At 58.2% G+C, this 27,732-nt stretch overlaps 2 protein-coding genes across 20 annotated transcripts in view; one reads left to right on the forward strand and one right to left on the reverse strand.

Annotated features, from left to right (window-relative positions):
• UCKL1 (uridine-cytidine kinase 1 like 1) overlaps positions 1–7,732 on the forward strand; it is a 10,978-nt gene extending 3,246 nt beyond the window's left edge. For 2 of the 15 annotated variants that reach the window (XM_019753428.3, XM_019753433.3), the window contains exons 2-15: positions 2,286–2,476; positions 2,713–2,819; positions 2,891–3,061; positions 3,135–3,206; positions 3,750–3,939; positions 4,023–4,084; positions 4,652–4,668; positions 6,387–6,485; positions 6,559–6,652; positions 6,737–6,799; positions 6,886–7,008; positions 7,091–7,198; positions 7,269–7,425; positions 7,511–7,732. In XM_019753428.3, the coding sequence (XP_019608987.2) occupies positions 2,286–2,476; positions 2,713–2,819; positions 2,891–3,061; positions 3,135–3,206; positions 3,750–3,939; positions 4,023–4,084; positions 4,652–4,668; positions 6,387–6,485; positions 6,559–6,652; positions 6,737–6,799; positions 6,886–7,008; positions 7,091–7,198; positions 7,269–7,425; positions 7,511–7,590 (1,534 nt within the window). In that variant the 3' untranslated portion in view covers positions 7,591–7,732. Of the gene's footprint in view, positions 1–2,285; positions 2,477–2,712; positions 2,820–2,890; positions 3,062–3,134; positions 3,207–3,749; positions 3,940–4,022; positions 4,085–4,651; positions 4,669–5,759; positions 5,780–6,386; positions 6,486–6,558; positions 6,653–6,736; positions 6,800–6,885; positions 7,009–7,090; positions 7,199–7,268; positions 7,426–7,510 lie in introns of all 15 variants that reach the window. The other 13 variants (XM_019753427.3, XM_019753431.3, XM_074317972.2 and 10 more) reach the window with 10 other exon arrangements.
• A 5,496-nt stretch (positions 7,733–13,228) lies between these two features.
• DNAJC5 (DnaJ heat shock protein family (Hsp40) member C5) overlaps positions 13,229–27,732 on the reverse strand; it is a 33,771-nt gene continuing 19,267 nt past the window's right edge. For 2 of the 5 annotated variants that reach the window (XM_074317628.2, XM_074317631.2), the window contains exons 2-6: positions 18,978–19,001; positions 18,649–18,766; positions 17,675–17,888; positions 17,005–17,176; positions 13,229–16,579 (exon numbers count right to left, since the gene is read on the reverse strand). In XM_074317628.2, the coding sequence (XP_074173729.1) occupies positions 16,476–16,579; positions 17,005–17,176; positions 17,675–17,888; positions 18,649–18,755 (597 nt within the window). In that variant the 5' untranslated portion in view covers positions 18,756–18,766; positions 18,978–19,001 and the 3' untranslated portion in view covers positions 13,229–16,475. Of the gene's footprint in view, positions 16,580–16,848; positions 16,924–17,004; positions 17,177–17,674; positions 17,889–18,648; positions 18,767–18,977; positions 19,002–27,124; positions 27,334–27,732 lie in introns of all 5 variants that reach the window. The other 3 variants (XR_012491207.2, XM_074317630.2, XM_074317629.2) reach the window with 3 other exon arrangements.

Genomic DNA, 27,732 nt, shown 5'->3' on the forward strand with positions numbered 1-27,732 from the left:
CAGACAGCCGGGCAGGTGCTGGGGGCGCACTGGTCTGCGGTTCCAGGCATGGCTGTTGGTGTGGCTCCCAGTCCGTTGGTTGCAGTTGCCTGTTGTCTACATGTGAACGGGGACTGGGGTCTTCTGTGCCACTTTCCCATCTCAAAGTTGGTCCCGTCATGAAAATGGAGTGAGGCTTGCTCGGAGGGCACAGTGAGGCTCTGTCCCTGACAGAGGCACGGACTTTGGAGAAGGCAGTGGGCTGGGCTTGGCCACAGACCCAGCCTGACGCCACTGAGGCACCTCGCAAGCCCGAGGGGGGCGGATTTCTGGCACAGTAGTCCCTGGTGACTTCTCCTCCTCCCGGGAAGGTGTTTGCCCTGGGTTGTCAACACCGCAAGCCTGAGTCATCCTCGGTGCTCATCACCTCAGTAGTCCCAAGTAGGGGCCCGAAGGCTCCTGCTGGAGAGGCTACCAGACGGGGGCCATGCTAGCCCAAGCGGCCACTGGCCCACGTCACCCCTGCGAGGTGGTCCTCACAGCCCCCTGCAAACCAGCTTTGCCAGAAGGCACAGAGGGGAGGGGCTGGTCTGGACTTTGTTCCCTGCCGTGCCTTCAGGGCCACTCGGAGCTCCCTGCCCTGTGCTGTGAGATGGCTCACCTGTCATTGCTGTGCCATCACCTGCTGCTAGGAGGGCACGTCGGTGGGCCCCACAGCCTATGCTCACTGTTGCTGGACAAGTGCGTCCAGGGGAACAGCCAGCACCGGCCCTGACGGGGCTTGGGGACACCATGCTAGTGTTTGCGTCTCCTGCTTGGCTGGGTGGGAGTGTGGGGGGCACCCCTGAGGCAGCTTGTCCGAGCCAGGCCAAGTCCCCCACACACACTGTCAGGTGGCCGTGCTGCGGGCTGTCCCAGGCCCACCTCACTGCCTGGTCACCTTGGCGCCCACTGTGTTACTTGCGCTGAGCCCTGCCACAGACAAACAAGGGCAACTGCTCCTGCTCCCTCCAGGGCTGCAGAGCACACAGATGGGCAGTGACTCCCGGGGCTCACTCCCGACCGCACGCTGGCCTGGCCACGGAGGGGCAGCGGCAGCCCGGCCAGTGTCCTCTGTCCCCAGGGAGGTGCCATGTGTCTCCTGTCAAGTGCGATGGGTGGCGTTCTTGTTGCTTTCATTTGTGCCGACATTGTCCTCTGTGCCCTCGAGAGCTGCTGATGTGACTTGTCACATGTCAGGCCTCAGCTAACTCTTTCCATGGCCCCCACCCCCACATGTGCACAGACACTGTCCTCCGGCTCTGGGCAGCAGCGGGCTTCCGAGAACAACAGTGTTCCAAAGTGGGAGACACTCAGGCCATCCCAGCAGCAGGGAGGCAGTTGTCCTGGCCCTGGGCAAGCTGGTGCTGCCCTGGCTGGGCCTTGGCCGGAGGCTGGGTTCCCAGCACCTGTGCCCTGGCACCGCAGGTTGTCGTGGTGATGGCAGGGCCGTGAGCTTCAGAGGCAGACCAGGGCTTGGCCCGCTTTTGGATAACAGGGGCCGATGCTTACAAAACATTCAAGTGTGGCAGAGCCCCTTTTCGAAATTTGGCGCCCAAGAAGACCCTGGCAGGTCTGCGTCTAGCTTGTTCTGTGCACATGCACCCTCAGGCACGCACACGAGGGGCACGCACCTGGGGTTGGCTGGTGTTCACATAACAGGCCCTCTCCTAGTGTTTGGTCTCTCATGGCCTCGTGCTTCCAGGACACCTTCGCGTCTGTCCTTCTCAGGCCTTTCCTGAGTAGGCCGCTCCACCCCCTAAGCCTCCCAGAAGCTGTCCCTGTCAGCATTTGAGGCCCTGGGCCAGTCACGCTGGTGCCCCTTTGGGGCGTAAACCGACAGAGGTCAGTATGTCCACCTTGCAGGGTGCTGGAGAGCGAGGCAGTGGCTTCCACATGGGTGTCGCAGCCCAGGGTCCCCTCCTACATCCATCCATGTCGCCGCCCGGCTCAGCCCTCCTGTCAGTGGCCTTTCTCTGGGGGATCCTCTCCCTGTGTGCCCTGCAGGGTGACAGGGATTGGATCTTACAAAACGAGGGGGCTTCCCAGAGGGTCCTGGGAAGGGACACGGTCCTTGATGGGGTCGTCACTGTCCTTGACGTTGGACGGTGCTCCCCTGCCTGTCCCTCTGAACCTGTGTGAACGGTGACTGAGGCCACGGGCCCTGTAGATGGGGTGGCAGGTGGTGCCCGTGTGCTGCGTGGATGGTGCACCACACGCCAGGCCTGACATGGGGGCAGGGCCCAGGTGAGCCTGTCCTCTCCCAGCAGCAGTGTGGAAGCCTTGGACAGGCTCCTCCCGCCCATGGGAGCCGGGCGCTCACCCCGGAAGCGTACCACCAGCCAGTGCAAGTCTGAGCCACCCCTGCTGCGCACCAGCAAACGCACCATTTACACGGCCGGGCGGCCGCCCTGGTACAACGAGCACGGCACGCAATCCAAAGAGGCCTTTGCCATCGGTGAGTTGGCGGCTGAGGCCACCACCTGCGCGTCACCCCCAGTCGGGTGGGTTAGGCAGGACCGCCCACCGTCAGATGCCAGGGCCGGCGTCTCCACTGACCTGGATGCCTCAGGGCCCTCGGTCACATGTCAGGCCTGGGGGGGTTGGTGACTTGGTTGGAAAGGGCTGTCCTGCCTCTGCCCACCGAGGGACCCACCTGTGAGGCCGGCACGCACGGCTCCGCCCCTCCTGCAGGCCTGGGCGGTGGCAGTGCCTCTGGGAAGACCACCGTGGCCAGGATGATCATCGAGGCTCTGGACGTGCCCTGGGTGGTCCTGCTATCCATGGACTCCTTCTACAAGGTGAGGGCTGCCCCTGCCTGTGCGGCCACCGAGCCCAGAGCACCCGCCCACCACCGCTGCCCTCCACGCAGGTGCTCACGCGGCAGCAGCAGGAGCAGGCCGCCCTCAACAACTACAACTTCGACCACCCGGACGCCTTCGACTTCGACCTCATCGTGTCCACGCTGCAGAAGCTGAAGCAGGGCAAGAGCGTCAAGGTGCCCGTGTATGACTTCACCACCCACAGCCGCAAGAAGGACTGGGTAGGCCCGTGGGCTGGGGCTGCGGGGTCGTCTGGATGCGGGCGGGCACGAGCACGGTGCCTCCCCTTTGCAGAAGACGCTCTACGGCGCCAATGTCATCATCTTCGAGGGCATCATGGCCTTTGCTGACAAGACGCTGCTGGAGGTGAGGGCGGGGCTCTGGCCACGCTGTCCTGCTGGACCCCTGCAACGTGCCTCCTCCAAGCAGGCCCCGCTCGTTCAGCCTGTCCCCAGGGTGCGGTCACTGGGTGTGGGCTGAGGACGGGTCTCCTGCCACGGTGAGGCGCGTGCGAGAGGCCAGTGCTCGCAGCGGCTGTGTGCTTCCTACTCCTTGTAGGTTCTGAGACTAGTGAGTTTGGGCTCAGGCCCAGGGAACCCCATGGCCCCCAGTGTCCCTCCAGGGGTCATCTGCTGTGTGCTGAGTATGGGGCCAGACCCAGCGTGTGAGAGCATCAGCGAGTGGGGCTGTGTGTAGGGCAGGCTGCCCAGGGGCCATCCAGCCTGCACCCCATCTGAAGCCCTGGCGGGCAGCACGCACAGCGCCGGCCACACCCCCGCACAGCGCCGGCCACGCCCCCGCACAGCGCTGGCCACACCCCCCTGCTCGCCACACCCCCGCCCAGCGCCGCGGTGCCGTGTGGGCCGCGTGCTGGAGCTCTGGTGACAGCCCTGCTCCGCGATGCCACAGCTCCTGGACATGAAGATCTTCGTGGACACAGATTCTGACATCCGCCTCGTGCGGCGGCTGCGGCGGGACATCAGCGAGCGCGGCCGCGACATCGCAGGTGTCATCAAGCAGTACAACAAGTTTGTCAAGCCGGCCTTTGACCAGTACATCCAGCCCACCATGCGCCTGGCGGACATCGTGGTGCCACGAGGTGAGCCTGCCCCGGGGAAGCGGGCGGCCCTGCCTGTCCCCCGCCCTCCTGCCCGCCTCACGTACCCGCTTTTCCCGGCCCAGGGAGCGGGAACACAGTGGCCATCGACCTGATCGTGCAGCACGTGCACAGCCAGCTGGAGGAGGTAGGCCCCGCGACCCTGCTGCCACCACCCACAGCCACCTGCTCATGTGGCCCCCACGTGTCTTCTGTGTCCTGCCAGCCATCCGTGTCTGGGCCTGCTCGGTTAGCTCTTTGTACCCTGAGAAAGGGGCTCCCTGCCCGAGCTGGGCCTTGCACAGAAGAGGGCGTTCCCGTCCCTCCCAACCCTTCGGGGAACCGTTGGGTTTTGGTGCTGAGTCCCACGTCCTGAGCACCGTTGGTGGGACCCTGACCTGAGGGCATGTATCCTGGCTGGCTTTATAATGGAGGCTGGAGGCCTGAGGCCTGTGGACTGGAGCCCCAGGGGTCCTACCTCTGCCTCCACTTACCCCAGAGGGTGTCTAGGTCAGAGCCATAGGGAGCTGGCCCCTTCACAAGACTGCCAGTCACCTGGGACTGTCCTTTCATGGGACTGCATGTCCACTCCTGGGTGGAGGGGCTGGCTGACCGGGACAGCGGCAGTGGTTTGTGCTGTCGGGTGGCTGCAAGGGGAGCTGTGCTGCCGTCACTAACGCACCGCCCCTTCCCTTGTCTCCTGTGGCTGCCGCAGCGTGAGCTCAGTGTCAGGTAAGACTTCCCACACCTGTCTGCACAGACGGAGGCATTTGCAGCATCCACAGGGGGCTAGGAGTCTGGGTTGTCACCAGGCAGGCAGAGGGTCCTCTCCCGCCGTGCCCACCCACTGTGGCAGCCCTGCTTCAGGCACCGAAGGGTGCTGTGGTGGCCCCCACACTGCTTCTGCCTCCCCTCGCAGGCAGATGAGACTAAGGCACAGAGAGCTTAAGGAACTTGCCTAAGGTCACACAGAGCCCTGATGCTAGGCTGGTCACACCTCTCTGGAGGCTCCTTCCCAATGGGGCTCATTGTGGGACTCCCCCCACCCCGCACAGGCTTCCTGAGCCAGCACTGCTGGACCCCTGGGTGGGAGCCACAGGCATGTCCCTCAGCGGCCAGAGGGCCTGGGTCGGCACGTCCTCTGCCTGACCCAAGTAGCCTGAGGCCCCAGCCCTCTAGCCACTGCAGCCAGTGTGCAGAGACTGCCAGGAGGAGGTCTGGATGGGCCAGGGCGGCCTTGGAGCCGCCCATGGGGGTGGATGGGTCACCTGCTCGTACGCAGTGGTCAGCACCAGGGACCTGCCCTCGGCGGGGCCACCAATCAGGAGAGCCCCTAAGCGATGCTGCTGTGCTGGAAACGCCTCCAGGGCCTTGGCCGGCTGCCTCCAGCTTCCTGCCATTGCATGAGTCTGCTTGTCTCTCACCCAGGCCCGGGGACCTGCGGGTCTTGTCATGTCAGGTCCTCTGGAAGCCTTTGTTCTGAGAAAAAAAGTTTCCAGGGCTTCAAACTGGAGAAAACACCTAAACGCAAACACCTACATTTTCCCTTCTCTGGTCAGCCAAGGAAGTGGTGGCCAGCATGCTCACCTCCGGCCCAGGAAGTGTTGCTGGGTGTGGGAGGTGGGGCCTGGGCCAGCCAGGCACACAGCTGCAAAGGCTCCAGGGCTCTTCCTGCTTCTTCTCTTCCTCAGGCCAGCTGGTGGCTGCAGGGACCGCCTGTGCTCTCCTCTAAGGGGTCTTTTCTCTGTTCTTTTCCTTTTCTGTAAATCCTTGGGTTTCCTGCCCTGTACCCTCCCCGAACACACTCTTCACCTGGCGAGCAGAGGAAGCTGCGCTGGGATCTGTGAGGAGAGTGCTCTGTGGTGCCTCACTGTGTTGGCTGGGGCTGCGCCCCCACCCACCCTGCCCCTCCCCGCCTGGGCAGCATGCCCGCCCTGCCCTGCACTCCCCGTCCTCCCCTTTCCCTCCTGGCTTGGAGCAGCAGGGGGCCTCTGAACCAGCTTTGTCCCCTCTCCTGTGGGGGCCACACATCACCTGGGGGAAGGGTCAGGGCTTGGCCCAAAGCTCAGCTGTTCCAGCAGGGAGAGGTGTGCTGGGGTGGGGACCAGCTGCCCCTGCTGGGGGTAAGGCTCATCTGGAGGCAGGAGGCCCCACCCTCCCGCCCGGTCCCCACACGCAGGAGGGGACCTAGGCTGTGAGGGGAGGCCCACACCCAGCCCCTCGCTTCCTGCCTAATCATCAGCTGCTCTGCCTTTCACGTGTCCTTTAACCTTGGCTTTGCCCTTGGTGGGTGCAGGGGCACCTGGTGGTGGGGGGGGTGTTCTGCAGGCCAGCCGCAGGGTTGCAGCAACCCCCACCACGTCTGTCCCCCACGCAGTGTGCAGAGTAGGAGGATGGGGCCGTGGGAGAAAACACCCCTTCTCAAGTCTCCAGTCCGTTTGTGTCCCCAGGGCCGCGCTGGCCTCAGCGCACCAGTGCCATCCCCTGCCCCAGACGCTGAGTGTCCTCAAGAGCACGCCGCAGGTGCGGGGTATGCACACCATCATCAGGTGAGGGCCTCCGCGGGGCGGGGCGGGGCGGCGGACGGGCGGGCCCCCTCTGCTGACCCCCCACGGCCCGCAGGGACAAGGAGACCAGCCGGGACGAATTCATCTTCTACTCCAAGAGGCTCATGCGGCTGCTCATCGAGCACGCGCTGTCCTTCCTGCCCTTCCAGGTGCGCAGCGCGGTGAGGGTGGGGACCGGGAGGGCGGGCGGCTGGCTCCTCGTGCTCACAGCGCCCCCGTCGCTCTGCGCGCAGGGCTGTGTGGTGCAGACCCCGCAGGGGCAGGACTACGCGGGCAAGTGCTACGCGGGGAAGCAGGTACCGGCCGGGGCTGGATTGGGGCGGGGCGGGGCGGGGCGGGCGGCCCGGGAGGCGGGGTCCGGACAGCTCAGCCCCACCCCCAGATCACCGGCGTGTCCATCCTGCGGGCGGGCGAGACCATGGAGCCCGCGCTGCGGGCCGTGTGCAAGGACGTGCGCATCGGCACCATCCTCATCCAGACCAACCAGCTCACCGGGGAGCCCGAGGTACGGGACGGCCCGCGTAGGGGTGGGGGTGGGGGCGGGGAGGGCGCCCGACGGGCGGCCCTGATGCTGCGGCTGCCCCCAGCTCCACTACCTGCGACTGCCCAAGGACATTAGTGACGACCACGTGATCCTGATGGACTGCACCGTGTCCACGGGCGCTGCGGCCATGATGGCTGTGCGCGTGCTCCTGGTGAGTGGGCGCGGGCGGCTGCGGGCCGCTGGGCCGGTCGGCATTTCCCATCCCGTGCCTTACGGCGCAGGACCACGACGTGCCTGAGGACAAGATCTTCCTGCTGTCCCTGCTCATGGCGGAGATGGGCGTTCACTCGGTGGCCTACGCGTTTCCGCGCGTGAGAATCATCACCACGGCGGTGGACAAGCGCGTGAACGACCTGTTCCGCATCATCCCGGGCATCGGTGAGGCCACCTTGGCCCCGGTCTAGGGAGCCTGGGTGCCGGGTGGGCCACAGCCCCCAACACAAGGGCCTGCTTTTTTTCCTAGGGAACTTCGGCGACCGCTACTTTGGGACAGACGCAGCCCCAGACGGCAGTGACGAGGAGGAAGTGGCCTGGACAAGTTAGCTGGCGGCAGTTTCTTGCCATCCCAGCCCCACCCAACTTCCTCCTGCCTCCTGGCCTGTGACAGACACCTTAACTTATTTTGACTGTTACCAATGTAACTTATTCAATACGTTTAATAAAATAAAGCTTTAGGAAAAACGAAGTTGTGACTGATGAGCTGGGGGGTGACTGGTGTTCTGCCTGGGACCCGGGCTTGGGGAGGAGGCCCCAAGGCTGCCAGCTGTTTAGCTGTCTGTCTCAGTCCTCACCAGGCCGCCATGGACAGGGGTGGAGTCCAGGTGCCTGGCCTCTGCTGACTGGTGGTCAGGACAGGCTTTCCTTGCAGTCCAGGCTCGGCCAGATTTAGGAGAGGGCAGAGTGAGGGCCCGCGGCTCCTGGCTCTGCTACGTGGGCTCCTTGGTGGCCACCTGGCCTGGACCTAGGACACTGGCTCTCAGAAGAGACGTCATCCAAAGCCACTCCCCACCCCACCACGGGTTTGTATCATCAGGAGGCCGAGCGGAAATCGGTGTGTGGGCGGCTGGAGGAGGGCGTGATGAGCTGGTCCTGGCCCCTGGCTGGCCACAGGAGTCCCAGTTGCAGGAGGTGACCAGGGTCTCAGTGGCCCAGCCATGCCTTTCAAGGCCAGAAGCCCACGTCCAGCCCTGCCCTCTGCTCCTGGGCTTGATGGGGAGGCTCCTGCAGCCCCTCACATGGCCAGTGGCTGGTAGGCCCGCCTGTGAGAGGTGTGCATGGTGCAGGTGGGCTGGCAGGTACCCATCTCCCCCTTCTGCTGCCCTCCAGCCCTGGCTCTGGCCTCTTTCTTGCCCTCCTGGTCTCCTTGGTCTCACCCCTCCCCAAAGGCCATGTCATGGAAAAGCTTGTCATGGGCGGAGACAGGAAGTCACTGGGGGGGGGCAGACCAAGGGCGGCAGATAAAGGCGGGAGGCTTGTCCACAGAGTGGCCAGGCACCAGGGACAGAGGACTGACTCGGCCCAGAAGTCAGCAGGAGGGCTTCTCCCCATCATGGTGAGTGGATCCCTCTCCCATGTCTGCAGGGTCCCCCTTCATTCACTCACTCATTCATTCACTCCTTGTGCTATGTGTTGGAACCTGGAGGCTGCCCCAGGCCTGGCCCTGCTCAGCAGGTGCGAGGGCGCCATGAGGCAGGGAAGATGCCATTTTGTCCAGCCAGGTCTTCCTAGATGAGGACGGGGGCAACCAGCTGCTGAGGAGCCTGGCTGGGCTGAGTCATTCCCGGGTGGGCCTGCCAGAGTCCAGCTGAGGCTGACAAGCTCCCACACACGCACACATGTGCACCAACACCCACACACGTCTCATGCAGCAGCACAGAGCACGTCCAGACATGCGGGCACATGTGTGCGAGAGGAGCCAGCTGTCCCTACCCCACCCAGCCACTGGCTCTTGGGGACGGATGGCCTCTGCCCTCCTCTTGAGGGTCAGTGGGGGCCTAGAGCAGAGCCTGGAGGCAGGTCTGAACCAGAGGCCCTGCCTTCTCCGGCTGGGGTCCCCTCATCAGTGGCAGCTCAGGGACGCCAGGCCACAGGGTAGGGGACCTCTTCAGCCCATTTCCTGCCAGGGTTCTGTGGGGCGGTCTCTGGGGTGCCAATGAGAGGAGGGGCAATTCCTCTGGCGCTTGGGAGCCTCCCAGCCCCAGAAACAGACTTCACCGGAGCAGTGCTTTGCACAGCTGTTGGGCACGAGGGATTCCAGTCTGAGGAGCCTTGGGTGGAGTCCTCCAGGGCTGACAGGCTGACTGGAGGCTGGGAGCTCCTGTGCTGCCTTTCTGGGCATCTGTGGGGCCGGGGGTGGAGGGCACATGGAGGAGAGAGGGGCGCTGCGAGGATGGGGCCGCAGCTGGGAGGGGGAGAGGTGGGTGGGATGCAGACCTGGAGCCCCCTCCCCGTACTTGCCCGGAAGCTCCTGTGACTTAGGGTGAGGGTCTCCGAGGGGAACCCATCCGCTGAGGGCTCCACCACCTGCCCCTGGGCAGCACCTCCAGGACTGTCCAACCTGAGAATGGTGTCTCCAGGGTCAATCTCAGGTTCGTCAGCCCGTGAGGTGTTCCCCCTTCCCCAGCAGTGGCAGCCATAGGGCGAGTGGGAAAGGAAGCCTGGGGCTTCCTTCTGGGCCGGAGGCTGGGGTCCAGACCCAGCATTAGGCACGTGTTTGTCACGCTGACTCAGCAGCTCCTGCGTGCCCACTGCACATGTCAGCAGGAGGGTCTGGAGGGCTGGATGGACCTGGGAAAGGACCCGGCCCGTGTGGTGCCTCGCCGGGGCCACCTGGAGTCAGGGGGCATCCCACGAGGCGCCTGGATTCCTGGGCCCTGGGCCAGGCCTGTGGCCGGAGGCTGGGGCTTTCAGGCTGTCCAAGGTCAAGTTGAGAGTTTGAGGGGAGCAGGAGTGGAGGGGCAGGCAGTTCTGAGGTGAAGGGAATCGGGCAGCGGGCAGCAGGTGGATTTGGGCTGTGCTTGGGTTAGAGGGTGCGAATGGGACAATTCACACACAGGTTGCAGGGACCCATGTCTGTGACCCCACAGGATGGAGCCTTGAGGAGGGACTCCAGTGGTGACATCTGCTGGGCTGACCACCTTGTGGGTGGGGATTGGTCCAGGCGTGGGTCTCCTGGCTCATCTGGTCACCACCCGGTTTCCAGATGGGGGCCAAGAATGGCCCTGGTGCCACATGGCTGGGGGTGGGATGGGCTCTGGCTCTGAACCTCCAGCATGCATGTCCCTGACCAAGCTGGCTGGGGGACATGGAGGGGCCTTCTGGGGTGGAGGGAGACACTGGAGAAAGTGTCCCTGCCATTCCCCGAGTTCTGGGGAATCCGCAGCTGAAATGGGGTGCCCAACAGGATTCGATCTGGGTGGGAGCAAGGGGTCCCTCTGAAGCAGGGTGTCCACCACTCCTCTGGGAGTTGGAGTTGGGGAGGAACGGGGGCGCAGGCTGGGAATAGGCGGCCCCACCACCAGAACCGGAAGGCGCCGGGTCTCTCGCTGTGGTGACCCGGGCGAGGGGCCCAGGGCACTGCAGCTGCCGCCCGGCTGGCCGCCTCCAGACCCCGCGGCCCGCGCGCCCTAGGGAGCCAGGTCGCATGCTGACGTTATTGAGCAAGAAGTCATCCTATGGCCTTGGCGCCCTGGGTCCCCAGGCCCCTGCCTGTCCCCACCGCGGTGACACATGACTGCGACGGCTACTTGCCGGTCGTCCCCTCCAGCTTTTTGAATAAACTGCTCACGTGGTGACGCCAGTTGGCGTAGTCCGCGGGGGACAGGAGGGGCATCTGATGCCGGACCTGGGGCACTGTTTCCGGAAGGCCCTTCCGGGTGGTTTGTCCCAGGAAGCCCCCGCGGACCTGGGGTCTCAGCGCGGGAGAGCACACACGACGCGGGGCGGGGGTGGGGAGCCGGCTTCGGGCAGGCCCCGCACCTCCAGGCAGACCACGCCCCGTGCGCCCCAACGCGGTCCCTGGTCGCGCTTTTGGCAGGCGGTGGGGCGCCAGGCGGACCTTGGGAACGCCCCGAGGCGCTCTTCAGCCGGGTCCGCGGCCCTGGACACCGTGCGGCGGGGTGGCCCGCTGTTAACTTGGGTTCTCTGTAAGGACCCCACGTGGGAAATACTGAAGATAAGCGTCGTGCTCCCTAACTAAGCAAATCAAGCACACACAATAAGGAAAAGCGTCTGAGGACGCGAAGCCTGGGAGCGAGGAGGGGAGGGGCCTGCGAGCCGCTGGGGACCCCAAGGCCACTCCGCCAGGCAGTTCCGGGGGACCCCCCCCCCCCCGTCGACTTCAGCTCAGTGCTCAGCGACCGCAGCGCGCATGCGCGCCTAGGGGAGGGGCGCTCCACTCCCAGAGGTTCCCCACCAGCAAGGCCGGCAGGACTCGTGGTCCCGTCCGAGGTGGTCCGGCCGCTGTGCGGGCAGCCGCAGTAGACCTACACGTCACCTGGATCCACGAGAAAACACACTAAAGGGAGACCCATCCGTAGGTGGCGTTAGGGCCATGTGACATTTTAAAACTCAATGACGAGGCGGCCCCAGTGGCTCAGGTGGTCGGAGCGCTCCTGTCGCTGAGCTCGCTGGTCCCATTCACACGAGTCATTGAGCTGCGCCCTCTACAGCTAAGATTGTGAACAACGGCTGGACCTGGAGCTGGGCTGCCTGAGCGGCCGCCGCACTGCGGACAGTCAGCCGGGAAGCGCCAGGCCCACACCACCAGCCTGGGCCAGGGAGCTGGGACCTACACAACTGGACTGAGAAGCAATGGCTTCAACCGGAGTTGGCGTGGGAGGAGGGGAAAAGAAAAGAAAAAAATGCCTATTAAAAAAACACAAACCTCAATGACATGTATTTACAGATGCTGACTCCGGTACGCAGGGCTTAAAACCCCAGAAGGCTAGTGGCCACGCTGGGAGGGAAAACGGGCTGGGAGAGGCTCAACGGGTTTGCGGTCCTTTCCCCTTTAATGAAAATCTTAAATCAAACTCCTGATTTCTTACGTCCACATTGTTTCAAGGTATTTGTTACATTTCTTAGTATTTTTATGCTGCCTTAATTTTTCCAGAGTATTTTTACACTGCCCTGAGTTACCACCAAGGTCACAGAAGGAAGACCAGGCACCTCTGGGAGGCATCGGTGTGAAGGGACGTTCACCTAAACAGTGTGGAAGGGGACGCGTGTGGCCTGGGTTTCTGGAGGCGGCTGCTGCTGACAACCCCCGGGCCTCCTGCTTCAGGGTGGCCCCTCCGTCCTCATGCCAGGGTCTGGATGCCCAAGCCTCACGTCAGTGCCAGCAACACTGGCAGGGCCCCACCTCACCTGCCTGGGAGCAGACCTAAGAGCATGACCGGACGCAAGCCCCCGCGTCCCACACACCTTCCTCCAAAAAACGGGCACAAAGGTGCGGCACCGGGCTCCCCCCTCCCGCCCCGCCATCAGGTGGCAGGGGAGGGACCCCGGGGACTGACTGCTGCTGGGCCAGGTAGGAGGCTGAGCCCTACCCAGGAGATGCCCTTCACAGTGCTGGGTCACCGCCAGCTTGGAGATGACCCAGAAAGGCAGGCGTGGTGTCCAGGTACGAGGATGCCCTGGGTGGGGCAGGCAGGGGACAAGCCCGGGAAGCCTGCCCTGAGCAGTCAGGACGAGAGGTTGACACCCAAGGGTCAAAGGAGAGCACAGGCCCAGTCGTGACAGCCACTGTCCTGAGCGCACGGCAGCCACTGTCCTGGGAGGGGAGGGGCTGGCTGGCCTGCACCAGGCGTCCTCTGCCACCCCACCCCCGGCCTTGCAGTGCCGGCTGATGGGCCTGCTGTCCAGACATCAGCGGCCTGGCTCCTCAGGCTGGATGGTCACTACCCAGCAGCAGGAAGGAGGGTGCTGCTGTCTGGAGGGAGGGGCAGTGCTGTTGGCCACCGCCTTGCCTGGACATATCCCAGGGGGGCTGCAGACCCCACAGACTGAGCTGCCCTTGGCTTACGGGTTTCACAGCTCACACGTTCCTTCTTCACTCCTGTGAATATTGAGGAAATGAGGGGAGGGGCGTCTGTCCACACTTGGAGCAGGAAGGTAGGAGTGAGGTCCCAGCCCCTCAGTGTGAGACCTGCAGGGATCGTTAAGTAAGACACACACCTGGTCCGCAGTGAAAACATTTATTTTACAAGTTATCTTTAAGTCAACATTCAGACATACAAGACGGAGGTCACCATGGGAAACCACCGTCACCTCCAGCCTGCCCTTCGGTGCGCACGTGGGCGGTCGGGTTCCAGTCACAGGACAAAACTGGGCATGGACGACGGCTTTCCATGCATTTACACTTAAGTTCTTAAAAACAATGCAAATATACTTCACTGTCAACTGCCTCCCTCACTTAGAGCAAAACACAACCGTACTTCCCAGTGAAACCGTCTACCGAAAGGTGCCTCCTGCAGGACCCACCCTCGGGCCAACCGGTGTGTGGCCAGGACAGAGACCCATTTAGAATGCAGCTTTGTCACTGATTGTACCTGATGCTTACAAAGTTGGTTTAAAGTTTCAAGGGAGGAGAGGGTTTCTAGCCACCTCCTAGATGTCACATGGGGACACTCACCACCCTGGCAGCTCTGGTACCCGACCCTGGCAGGGGCGTTCCCTGCAGTGCCCTCAGGCGCCAGACCCGGCCATCCGAACAAACCGGGCACACGGCAGGGTCCGCTTTCCCTTCCGTGCTCCCAGTGAAGGTCTCAGGGACCCCGCTCCCACCCAGCTCGCCCGCCAAGGAGCCAGAGACCATTGTGGGGCCCGCGCGCACACACACGCACACACGGGACACGGCTGCAGCCACAGCACACGCCCCACCGTGCTTGTAAGGGCTATAAAATGGAGCTTCACCAATTCCACAGGAGGATGGGTCACAACCAAAGTAACAAAAAACAAAACGTCAGTCCTGTGTCACGTGGGTTCACAGCTCAGAACATGGGAAAGGAATGAGGTCCCTGGCAGGACGTGCCGAGAGCCAGGGAAGGACAGAAACGGCACCCAGCGCTGCCCGCCTGCCGCTGCCTGGGTGTGCGCCCCGACCGCCCGGACAGCTAGGAAGGCGCAACACACTGAGGGCCACATCAGACGCAATTTGAAACGCGAAGGAAGCTGGAGAGGAAGACAGGAGCACATCACTGAGCAGAGAAGCAAACCTACCTGCAGCGGCCATCGCCTGCCCTGCGCCACACATGGCCAGTGCTGCCTGGCCCGTAGGCACACTGGTCTGGTGCCCGGCAAGCCCTGCTCTTGGCAAAACGAGGGGCTTCGTCATGTACCGACACCAGCACTGGCCACATGTGGCCCCGACTCTGGGAGCCCCAAGTGAAGCTGAGCCCCCCCTTTAGCACACCAACGGGGTGCGTCTCCAGACTCACCTCTACTTAGCAGGGAAACTGAGCACGTGAGAGAAGGAAATGCGCCTAGGGGTCTGGTCCTGAAGCAGGACGGGGGTCTGAAACTGACCCAGTGAAACTGCAAAGTGTTCTGGGGTACCAGGCCATCACCCTGGTCCTCACGACGACCTACTGTTCACAAAGTCCATGAGACCTGCCCTAGGGGGGCCCGTGTGTCTAGCAAAGGATCAACAGCTCCTGTAACTGGAAGACACCCAGCGACACGTGATGGGCCTTGGCTGGGCTGAGGCCAGGCCCAGGGACAGCACAGCCACTGCAAGATTGAAGCCGGGTTCTTGGCCATTCTGGGGGAAAAGAACTCATTTCCTAAGGTATTCCCAGAAACATCACAAAGGTTGCCTACGGCCTACAGCTCAGGCTGAATCCCGCAGCTGCCATGCTGGGTGGCAGAGAAAACGCCCCCGTCTCGTCTCTTCCCTTGTGCCAAACAATGAATTTCATATCCTTTTATGAGTCCTGATGTCAGCAAATTGTTTCTAATTTCGCATCACAGCGCACAGCTCCCCTCTCACCGAATGTCTCCAGGATCCTTTTCACGGGCAGAAAACAAACCCAGCGGGACCAAACAGCCTGCAAGAGCACTCGGCCGGGCGCACTGCTTTCAGAGCGTCCGTTCTGTCCTGACATTGCTGTGTTGATCACCACATCCTGGCCACACGACCTGCCCTCTGCACGGCCCTGGGTGAGCAGGCGAGGGCAGCGGGTGAGGACAGTGGCTTCAGGAACGTGTTTTGGTCCCTCTGAGCCAGGGAACTGCCCCCGCACAGCTTCTCCAGCTCATCCTTTTCTCCTGGAAACCCAGGGACGCTCAGCAGCAGCCGTCAGGTTTGTGCTGCAGAAACCAGGCCCACTTGGGCCGCTCGGGTCTCCAGTGGCTAGCCTGGGCCCAGCAGGGCTGCACCACATGCAGTCTGCTGGCACGGGCACATCATAACCCACGTTTCTTCAGTCCCCGCAGCAGGGACACCCCCTACAAGGTCTGGGACACAGTTAAGACAGACGACTTCTGCAGTTCACAGAAGGTGCTGCTCGCGACAGTGGTCAGGGGGCCCGTGGTCTGGCTGCTGGCTAACAAGCCCAAGGGCACTAGGGCTCCCCGGACCCGACCTCGCTCGGCCAGAGTGTGCCCTTGGTCCTTCTGGTCCTCCCCCAGGGACCTGAGGGCCCAGTTCTGCCAGAAGCATCCACGAGGCCGAAGGGAACATCTGAAGGAAGGGGGTGGGCAGGAGCGTCGGGGGGCCGAGGGCGGCCGTGCAGCTGTGCACCACCAGCAACCTGGATTCCCAGTCCCTCTGACTATGACTAATTGGGCCGCTGCTACTGCTTGTGGTTCTGAGGTCCAGAAGAGATTACAAAGAGGCCAGGTAGGCCTGAAGGAATGTGGAGGGTGATGCAGAGAAGGGGGGGCCCTGTCTGTCCAGCTCGTGGCCTGAGGGACCACTTGAGGGACAGGAGCTGTGGGTCCCTGGGACGTGGGGACTCAGGCCAGACACAGGCAGAGCACGTGGTCTCAGCAAACTCACCCGCGGGAAGAACCCCGCCACACGGCCACGCACACGAGACGAACAGGTCCTGTGCAAACTGTCCTCGCTGCCAACACTGGGCGCTGGGGGGACATGCCCGTGGCCACACTGCAGGGACGGCCCCCACTGCGGCCCCAGGGATACCGGGGAGGGGCAGCCTTGGGGGCTCCAGCGTCTGGCCAGGGCGGCCACACTGCACCCGGCTCGCAGCACAGACAGACATGGAGCGTGACCCCGTACATGCTTAGAAAGGAGACACAGAAGACGACGACGTAGCTAAACGGCTGTAAATACGGCATGCTACGCGCTTCACGTGGCGGGGGTCGGGGGACCCGGCGCAGTGGCCCCCCCACGCTGGGACTACAGTTCATGATCCTAAGGTGACGAGGCCGGTGCGGGCGTCTCCCCGTCACGGCTGCTCCTGCGCTTAATTGAACCCGTCGGTGTGGTAGCTGGGGTGGGAGTCGGCCGTGAGCTGGGTGGTCTCTGTGGCAGACGCTGGCTGTATGACAATCGGCGTGTCTGTGGCCTCTGAAAAGCAACCACACGCGTGTTCATTGGACGAGGACAGCCGCCTCGCCGTCCGGCCCCTGACAGCACATCCACCGGTGACAACACTCCGTCGCCTGGTTCCTCTACTGGGCCAGAGGTTGCGGGACAAGCGCTCGGAGGGGAGAGGCTGTGCGCTGACCGCCACCCAGCACGCCTTCCTGTCAGTCACCGCCAGCCCGTGGCCCCGCCCCCTCAGTACTACGGCTACCACAGTGAAGGCGGGGACGGCCCTGTGCGTCTGCTTTTACCTCTGGTGTCCACGTTCACACCTCAACAGTCCCAGCTGCCACCACACACACTCCCGGCACAGTGTCAGTGCCCTCCTGTTTGACAAGACAGGTGGACACCGTTGAGGGCCCGCGCTGGCGGCGCCCCACGCACGACGCGGCCCGGCTCGCACTCACCGCGCTCGTCCGACTGCAGCTGTGCCTCCAGGTCCTCGGGGGACACGTAGAAGTCGCCGTCCTCGGCCTCCGGCGCCCTGGGCTTGCAGCGCCCACAGCAGCAGTTGAAGCAGCAACACAAGCAGCAGCAGCAGTAGCAGCAGGTCAGCAGCCCGCACACGACAAACAGGGCCTGCAGGGGGAGGAGGGGCCTGCATGGCGGCTCTGCGCAGAGCAGGGCTGGCCGACCACCTGGGGGACAGGGATGGCAGCGAGTGGGGGGGCCAGAGGCGGGAGGACGACAGTTTAGAAAGGTACGGTGGGCTTCCTATGCCCAGCGCTGTGCCAGCGGGCACAGCCTCGGCCTGACATGGGGTGGGCGCGTAAGATAAAGGAGGAATGTTAAAAAAGAAAAGACAACACGGGAATACGGCAAAGGCTTCTCAGGTGAGACTTCCAATGAGTGTTCCCAGCAATGGAACAAAACACCCCCACCGCGCCAGGCTGCGTCCTCGCTCTACCTTCTGGAGAACTGACGGTGACCGAGCGTGAGAACGGTGCTGACACGCTGGCACTGTGCACTAGGAGTGTTACGGGATGACGCAGGACGAGGACAAAGGCCGCCGTGGCCCAGAGCCATGGCGCACGGCCCGGGACGCCCCGCGAGAGCCCCGACGGCTGCAGCCCTCACCTTGGCCCACCAGCTGGACAGCACGAAGTAGGTATTGACGTTCTCCTCCCCGAACTGCTCGGCCACGTACAGCCCCAGCGAGCCGTACTTGTCGTAGATGTTCCGCTTGGTGGCGTCCGTCAGGATGGCGTGGGCGTTGTTGATCTCCTTGAACTTGTCCGCGGCCTCGGGATTGTCGGGGTTCTTGTCAGGGTGATACTTCAAGGCAAGTTTCCTGCAAACCAAAGCCATGCCGTGCCTTGTCTTCACGTCCATCCACTGGACAGAGGGCCAGCGCAGACACAACTGCCCAGGACCAGCACACGCCACAGCTTTCCACAGAATTCAAGAATGTCAGGGTCAAAAGAAATCTCTGCAGTCATTTCAGGCCAAAGCTCCCGCCCCATCCATGCACAGGGGAGACGCCGGCCTGGCCCAGCCTGCAGTGGGTCACCCGGGAGCTTCCCACAGCGCCAGGCAAACCCGAGCGCCAGCGTCTAGTGTCTGGCCTGGCAGCTGACTGCACATTTCCTAAATGAAGCGAAAAGCAAGGCGAGGGCACTAGAACGCCTGAACGTGCGTTTGTCAGTCCACAGTGCAGAGAACATAGAGGAAATCCAGCTGAGGCGTCTGGACTAGTGATGGTGTGTCTCTTACAGCTCAGTCAATGGAACCCCATGTAAGGGGCACGTCCCTCAAGTTCAATGGGAAGGCGACAGCACTGCCACTGCAGCGACGCCCTGCAGCCCCCCTGCCCAGCTCACACCTGTTCCCCACAGAGCTGTCCACTCCAGTGCACACAGTCTGCAGCAACTACAAGTGCTATGTGCTGTTGCCAAGAAAACAGGAGTATATGTAACAGGTTTAAGCTACAATGGAACACACCACACATGCAAAGATGCAACATTCCAGTGAAATGCAGTTAGTGGTTCTTGGTCAGTGCAAAGCAAACCACACGGGGCACGACAGGCCCCCGGGAGGGGCGCAGCTCTTACCGGTAGGACTTTTTGATGTCATCTGAGGTCGCATTCTTGTCCAGCCCGAGCACATGGTACAGTGACTCCCCTGAGGTAGACAGGGAGCGCTGTCTCTGGTCCGCCATGGCAGGGTGATCTACAAGGGAAGCAAAGGAAACATCAAAGAGTGAAGGTAAAAACTGCAGCCACAGAGCTGACGGGCTTTACTCCACGCGACGGTTCAAAGCACAAAGTCACAGGGCTGTTTGTGGGACCATAATGTAGAGACGGGGCACCCACATGTGAGGCGGGGCCCGACTGTGCATGTGGCCTGCCCCAAAGAGGCTGTAAAAATTATGTGCACTTACTGTCATCCCTATGGCAGCCTCCAGCTAAAAAGCGATGAGAGAAATGAAGAGATTGTCAGAACGGATAAATACGCAAGACCCGACCATATGCATCTACAAGAGATACACTTTAGACAGAGCCTGAGAACACAGGAAGACAGAATTAAAGGGAGACACAGACAAGCCTCACAGCTATGAAAATCTTAATACCCCTCTCAGAAAGTGACACCCCCCAAAAAAAAAACAGACCAGGAAAAACACTGACAATCTGAAGAACATAATCAACCATGACCTAACTGATACTTACATGACATCCAACATCTTAAAAACCACCAAGACAAACTACATAATGAACCTTAAGACAAGTTTCAACACATTTAAATGGTTTGAAGTCATACAGTATGTTACCTGACCTTAACAGAATTAGGTTAGAAACCCAATAAACAGTAAGGTATCTATGAAAACCTCAAGTATTTAATATTAAACAACACACTTCCAAGTGACATGTAGCTCAAAGAAGAAATCGCAAGGGGAATTAGAAAATATTTTAAATTAAATAACAACAAAACACAACATATTAATCAAGACCTGAAGTCCAAGCTATAAAGCAGCAGGGAAAACCCAAAAGAAATGAAAGGAAGGAAATAATAAAGAGCAGAAATCAACAAAATAGAAAACAGACAGATTGTAATAAAGCCAACGGTTGGTTCTTTGAAAACAACAAAATTGATAAATAACTGGCCAGACTGATAAAGGGAAAAAAAGGAACAAAACTTAGCAGCACAAGGAAAGAAAGGAAGAGGGCTCCTCGCTAGTCCCTACAGGAAAGAAGACAGTGAGACAAGATGATGGACAACTTGACGCCAAGAAATCAGACCAAATGAACAGATACCTTGAATAACACGATTTACCAGAAACGAACACAGGATCAAACAGAAAATCTCAGCAGCCCTAGGGTCATTAACAATCAAATCAGGAATAGAAAACTCCAGGCCCAGAAGGTTTTTCTACTAAATAATATCAAGGAAAAGTGACATCAATGTTAGACAAACTTTTTCAAAAACAAAGGCGGGACTTTTACCAACTTGTTTTTGGAGCCAGTACAACCCTAACTCAAACCTGACAAAGACATTATCAAAATAAATCCCTCACAAACATCGATGCAAAAATACTTAACAAAGTATTAGCAAATGGAATTTAACAAGATACAAAAAGTTATATAAACCATGACCCAGCAGAAATTATCCCAGGAATGCAAGCTTGATTTAACATTTCAAAACAATCAATGCAATTCACTATTTTAATAGAACAAGTGAGATAAACCACATGGTCACCTCAAAGATTCATAAAAGCATTTGGTAAAATCCAACACCAAGTCATGATTTTAAGAATTCTCATCGTATTGGGAATAAAAGGGAACTCTCAGTCTGAACGGGCAGCTAAGCAAACACCTACAGCTAACACGCATGTGCTCAGTCGGGAAACTCTGAATGCTTTTTTCTCTTAAGACCAGACTCTGACAAGGATGCTCCCTCTTGGCACCTCCACTCAACACTGTTCCTGGGCTCCTGAAAATGCAACAAAGACTAAAAAGACCCACTTCCGGTCAAGATGGCAGAGATTTTAAACAAACACAGACATAAACGTGTCCCTATTCAGATGACTTGGTTGTGTACCTAGAAAATCCTAAGGAACCTACAAAAAACCCAACTAGAATAAGTCACAGGAAACAAGTGTAATATTTAAAATAACCTATTTTTCTTTGACAGCAGTAAAACAACTGCAAAATTTTATTGCAGAAGTCCCCCCATCTTGATCTCACTTTCTGCAGTTCCAGTCAACCGCAGTTCAAAAATGTCGCACAGAAAATTCCAGAAACAAACAATTCATAAGTGTTCAATTGCGTGCCCTTCTGAGTAGCATGACGAAATCTGACGCCGTCCCGCTCTGACCCGCAGGACGTGCATCATCCCTTTGTTCAAAGCTGCCTCTGCTCCCGCCCATCAGTCACTCAGCCATCTCGGTGATCAGATGGCCTGTCCCAGTACTGGTTGTGTTCAGGTCCCCTCATTTTACTTCATAATGGCCACAAAGCCATTCACATACCTTTTATTACAGCGCATTGTTGTAACTGCTCTGCTTTATTATTAGTTACTGTTGTTAACCCTTTACGGGACCTACTTTATAAGTTAACCTTCATCACAGGTGTGTATGTACAGAAAAAACAAAGTGTGTGTATAGAGCATTCGGTACTGTCTACCATGTCAGGTAGCCACTGGGGGTCTTGGACGTGACCTCCATGCACAAGGAGGGGCTGCTGTATGTATACATTTCACCCACAGCAGCGTCCAAAGCCAGAGTATCATTTAGGAGTAACACTTAACAAAAGACGTACAAGACCACACACTGAAAACTATGTGCTGCGGAGAGAAATGAAAGGTCTAAGAAGGAAGCGAGATTCACCAGACTCATGGATTAGGAGACTCAGATGGTTACGATCCAATTCTCTCCAAATTAACCTACAGATTCAATGTAAGCTTCAGGCGTTTTTGTAGAAAAATGACAAACTGGCTTCAAAATTTGTAGGGCAATACAACGGGCTTCCATTAGCCCAGTAACGTTAATAAAAGAACAAAGCTGGAGGACTTAGCCTACCTGATTTCAAGACACACCGTCAGCCTGTGCTGCTTGGTCCTGATGAAAAGGCAGGCACAGAACGAGGGCACACTCCTGTTACATACACCTGAAAGGGGACTCAGGGCCACAACACATGAAAACATACACAACTCAATTATTAAGACAAAAAAATCCCCGAATTTAGAAACATGGGCAAAAGATGTGGCTGCTTCAAAAGCTACCTAGATGGTCAACAGGACGTGAGAAGATGCTCATCATCATTGAAAAACACAACTGAACGGAGACACCGTCACACATCTCCTAGAGGAGCCGGTATGAGAGATGGGTCACAGCAAGTGCGGGTGGGGATGGGAACCAGCACCAAGTCTCGTCGGCGCGGAGAATGTGCAACGGGGCAACCCTTTTAGAAAACCGTTTGCTGGGACTTAAAAGTTAACACCACACGACCCAGCAATTAATTCCACTGCTGGCATGGCGCTTACCTGCAATAATGAGAACTTACGTCCACACACAGACTGGTACACAAATGTTCGGACAGTTTTATTCACAGCAGCCGAGTCTGCAAAGAACCCAAATGTCCACCAACAAGTGAGGGGCTGCACCAAAGGGACATGCTCGGCACAAAGAGCGCAAGCTGCCAACACACATGCCAGGGCAGCTCTCACAGCACCTTGCCCAGTGCCGGGGCCGGACCTCCCTCAGGAACACGGACGAGTGCTTACACGAGCTCCGTCCCACCCGCAAACACAAAGCAACCTCCAGAAGGCAGATGAATGGGTGTCGAGTGTGGGGGCAGAGAACACGTGGATTACCAAGGGCCCAAGGCAACTCTCGCAACTGTTTGGCACACACCTGCCATGCGGGACCCAGCAGTTCCACTCCCAGGTAATTTATCCAAGAGAAAAGAAAATATGTTCATACAAAAACCTGTACACAAACGTTCACAGCAGCTTCATTTGTAATAGCCCCAAACTGGAATCAGTCTGGATGCCATCAACTGAATGGTACACATATACCACTTACTACTGCTCTGCAAATCTCACAGAACAACGTGGATGAGTGTGGAGGGAATTACGCTGAGCAGGTAAAAACCAATCCCAAAGGTTAATATGGCCTAGTTCCACTTATGTAACGTTTTTGAAATGATCAAATTCTAGACCTGTAAGACAGATTAGACTGGTGTTTGCCAGGGGGTAGCGATGGGAGGTGAGTGTGACTGTAAAAGACATCACGAGGGTCCCTGTGCGGTTGGAAACGCTTAATATGGTGACTCTAGTGGTGAACACACAAACCAGCGTGCGTGCATGCATGCGTGTACACACACACACACGTAAAAGACAACTGGGGAAATCGGAGAAGACCAGTCGATCGTACCACACCAGCAGCCTGGCTGTGAGATTAAACTAGTTTTGCAGAATGTCACCCCTGGGGGAACAGGCAGTGTCTGTGTACTTTCTTACAACTACATGTGAACCTGTAATTATCTCAATTAAAATTGAAATTAACAGCTAATTACTGGACCAATTCAAGGTTACTGGGTCAGTTTAGACCATGAAAATAAGTCTGAACTACAGATAACGCAACATATTGGCATCAGCAGCAAAGGCCAGATGTAAAATCACTGGCAACACCAAAAGGCACACACTGTCTAAAGCTGTGACTTGCTAAAGGAGCGTTCCCATTGCTTCACGTTAGCAAACACTAACAGGCTGCCTTTCCAGGAAGTACGTGGGGTACAGCTTCGCGGTCATGCCCCTCGGAGGGAGGCTCCAGATCTCGCAAATCTGTCTGCATCTGTGAGAGGAGCGGTGGGCAGGCCAAGGCCCAGGAGCCGCCCAGCTGCACCGCTCACTGGCAGCCGGCACGGAGGGCAGCCACCCGAAAGGTAGGGGACGGACGTAACGTTTACACTCATCACTGACCAAGTCGATGTGTTCATAACCACCAAAACTCAGAAGCAACCAAGATGTCCTTCAGTAGGTGAATGATAAACTGCGTCCATCCAGAGAGTGGAATATTACTCAGCACTAACAAGAAATGAGCCGCCGGGCCATGAAAAGACACGGAGGAACCTTAAATGCACATGACTAAGTGAGAGAAGCCTGAAAAGGCTGCACCCGTGTGATTCCAACTACACAACCTCCTGGAAAAGGTACAACTATAGGGACAGTGAGTGACAGATCACGGGTCGCCAGGGGTTAGGGGACAGGGAAGGATTAATGGACGGAACACAGAGGAATTTTAGGGCAGTGAAACTATCTCGTATGACACTAGAACGGTGGATACCTGTGATCATACAGTGTCCAAACCCACAGAACGTGCGACAGCGAGAGGGACGCTCGTGCAAACTACGGCCTTGGTTAATGACAATGAATCAACATGGCATCACTGACCATAGCAACGTAGTAACGCAAGATGTTAGTTGGTAATGGGCGAAACTCTGGGGTGGGGGGACTACATGGGAACTCGTGTACATTCCATGCAATTTTTCTGTAAACCTAAAACTGCTCTACAAAATTGTCTACCAATTAAAAAACAAAATACAAAAAACAGCTGGTGACCCCAGAGGAAAAGTGGCAAACAAGCTTCTGAAGCCCTCAGAGCTGGAAGTGGTGCAGAAAAGGAGCGTGGAAGGGTGAGGATCCTTGGAGATGGCCGCTCGGCAGCAAGGTCTGAACTGAGCAGATGGGCGCAAGCATGGGGCTGACGTGGCCGGAGGCCGAAGCAGGGACCACACGATACAGTTCAGGAAGGATCTTAGGAGAACCGGCACAGAGAAAAGAGGAAATCTTTTCCAGCAGGAGTCGGAAAGGCAAAGAACACAGCCAACTAAGAAAACCAGTCAATTCAAACCAAAACAAGAGCTGAGAGAAGAGTCAAGTGTGCAAACTGAGGCCCCGTCAAGCATCGAGGTCACACTTGAACATTCCAGTCAAAACTGAGAACTTCCCCAAACCAAAAAACGTTTCAAATTCTAAACAGAAAAGATTTTCGGCCTAGAGTTCTATTATCAACCTCGTGTAATGCTGAAAGAACACATAAGCGCAAGAGCTTGGGGAAAGCGCTGACAGCCAATCTAATGAAGGGGAACTCAAGAAAGAGAACACGGGGTAAGAGCGCTGGTGGCTACCAGGGCGGGTGAGGGGTGGCCCACACTCCTGCAGAGGCCCACGCCTTTCCCCACACCCAATCACAACCCACACTGCAGATGGGACAGACGACAGGACGCTCACAGCAGACAGCAGGATGTGCCGGGGCCCCAACTCCCTCCGGTGCTCACCTTGGCCGCTGGACTGGGTCCCTGCGTGTGGCAGTCCACAGGGGTCAGGCCCCCCCCCACCTCAGGACGCAGGTACGATGGCAATATCACAGGTGAAGAGACGAAGCACAGACAGGTGAAGTCAGGACCTGAACCCAAACAGCCCAGGGACACCAGCCAGGTTAAGTCGCTGGGTAGTGACGTGTGGCTGGGGGCAGGAAACAACGAAGTCGCATGACCACGAGAGTTGATGGAGGTGAGGGTTCTAGGCCCAGTTTTGAAAGCCTGGCTGTGACCTTGGGCATGTCCTTCCTCACCTGCCGATGGAGAGGAGAACACTCACCCCGGGGGCTGGGCTGGCAGAGAGCCAGAGACCTGTGGGACGCAGCAGCCGTTCTGCGGGTGGTGACGAAGGGGCGGGCCTGGCCAGCACCCCACCAGCAGGTGTCGCCCCATTTCGTCCATGACAGAGCACCACAGAGGTGCACGCTCAGCTGCTGCCCACTAGGCTGGTGTTTCGCTCCGCAGGAGCTGTTCTGGACCAGTACAAACTGGACGAAGCACTTTCTATACTCAGACACTCAATGCCTACTGCATAGTGGGCTGCTGGACCCCACCCACGGGACAATGTCTGCTCTATAAGAGACCGACCTAAGACATCTAGAGGCAGCTGGCCACGTCACCTGCCTGACGACAGCCAGCAGACATGGGACTCTAAATGGTGACGCAGCAGAAGCTGGGTGAGTGCGCCCGCCCCACGTCACGGTGCTGGTGGCCACCACCACGCCCTCCTCTCAGGCCGCCCGAGAAGAACCACCACACACTGGCCTGGCTCCAGGTAAGGCCCGTCTTGGTTCACGACCACCTTCTTAGCAGGTACGGATCACAGACTTGCAAAACCTTAGAAATAAGTTTCTTAGCTCCAGTGACTTGCCAGCCACACCCTGAAGGCTAATACTTGCTTAATGAAGACGTAGCTCCCCAAATCCAGAGAGCGAACACCGAGGTATCATCCCAAGTCACTGTGCGTGGCGTCCCCTGCCCAAACTGAGCAGATCGAGCCTGTCACACTCAGCGCCAGGACACAGCGAGGGACGTTCAAACACCTGTGACTCAGGAATGTCACAACCAGGAAAGTTCCCCACAGACAGAGGAGCACACGAACATTCCCGTGGATGTGAGAGCTTATGAAACCAGAGCTTCTAGAAAAAACCGATCTGGTGCTACAATCCAGCCAGTGAAGATGCGAACCAAAAGGAGGCAGTGACATGGAAACCAGGGTAACAGGGCCGCAGGCAGGCCTGAGCCCCCGGGGACGTCAGAACCAGGGTGAAGGACTGTGGGAGCTCTGGCGACAAAGCCCAACGCAAAGGTCACAAACCTGGAAGGGACACGGGAAGTGTGGGTGTGCAGAGTCCCCACCGCCCAGCAGGTGGTGATCCTGGGACCGGGGACGATGGCTCCCTCGAGAAGGGTGGAGGTTTGCTGGTGGCGAGAGCAGCAATTCCGGCCTGTCACCTCGACAGAAACTTCTGTTTGCCAAATTCAAGGGAAATGAAACAAATGCTCCTCTTTAAAATACTGCACGAAGGTGACTGGTAGGGAAGTATCTGGCCATCTGGTTGTTTCTGGCAGGGACCAGGGACCAGAGGGGAAAAGACTTCCTCTTTGTTGAACACCATTTCTTTACCTGTTTCTATGCCACTCCTTGATTTTTCAAATCACGGTCTTCTCTATGCTTTTCTGTACTGCTAGAATTTTTATAAATTTATGTATCATTTTGATAAAACCACAAAGCTGTCATTCTGAGAAAGTGAGTGGCCACAAGGCCTTGTCTACCTGTGTGTCCAGGTGTGTGCGCCCTCCCCAGAGGCTCCTTTTACAACAAGTCACTTCCTAGATGGCTTTCGTGAGCAGCTAGCCTGTAACCACACTGAGAAAGAACCCCAGCCTACCTGGCCACCAATGTCCCTGCAGCCCAGGGTCTGGAGCTCAGCCCTGCGTGCTCACTTGCCAGCAAACAGTCCCTTGACATCAGAACTCCAGAGAAAGCTGTTCATTTGGAGTCTGCCTGTTTCGGCCACTGGCCCATCAAAAGGACCTAGACGGAGGGTCCAGTCAACCTGGGTCTGGCAGCCCCAAATTCTTCTAAGCATCGGCAAACATCCGAACGTGGCCTCCCTCTCAATCTAATTCCAAAGCGTTTGGACTTTTCCGAGTGAAAGACCAACCCTCCTTATATTTTAATGAAACAACTGACACATTTACTTACCAAAGCCAAGTACACCAACACAAGAAAAGAGCAGGCTAGATACAGCAGTCAGCACAAACTTTACACTTAGGTTTACTTTGGTGCCATCTCCAAAGTGCTATTGACTTCAGAGCAGGCGCTGGCCAGCTTTCTGTACCGGGAAGACAGTAAGTTCTTCAGTCTTGTGGGCCAGACAGTCTGTTGCCTGTCCGCAGTCCCCACCTCTGCCTCTGAAACACGAAAGTGCCCAACATGTAAGAGAATGGGGCACAGCTGTGATCCAACACAACCGGACTCAATTCCAGGAGCAGGCATAGCACCTAGAGGTCATATAATGGTTCTCCTGGGAATATGTCAGAAGTTGGGTCTTACAGGCGCCCACGTACGCTTACGTACGATAGACAGGAAGGCGTGGCGTGTGACTTGCTTAGTCCTCAAAATTAACTTTGCACAAATACAAAACAAACATGCAGGCACACACTGAGGGATGTAAGGAAGAGATGTCCTGAATATACATTTTTAATCAAGACGGCAAAATTCAAAGCCATGTGTTGCCACACAGAACAACGAGGCCAGAGGGCAGCAAGGCACCGCTGTTCACATAAAAACCGCTGGGAAAGCTGTGTGAC

This window comes from Rhinolophus sinicus, chromosome 13 (assembly GCF_057876585.1).
Source record: "Rhinolophus sinicus isolate RSI-liver-muscle chromosome 13, RSI-T2T, whole genome shotgun sequence".
Classification (NCBI taxonomy): Eukaryota; Metazoa; Chordata; class Mammalia; order Chiroptera; family Rhinolophidae; genus Rhinolophus; species Rhinolophus sinicus.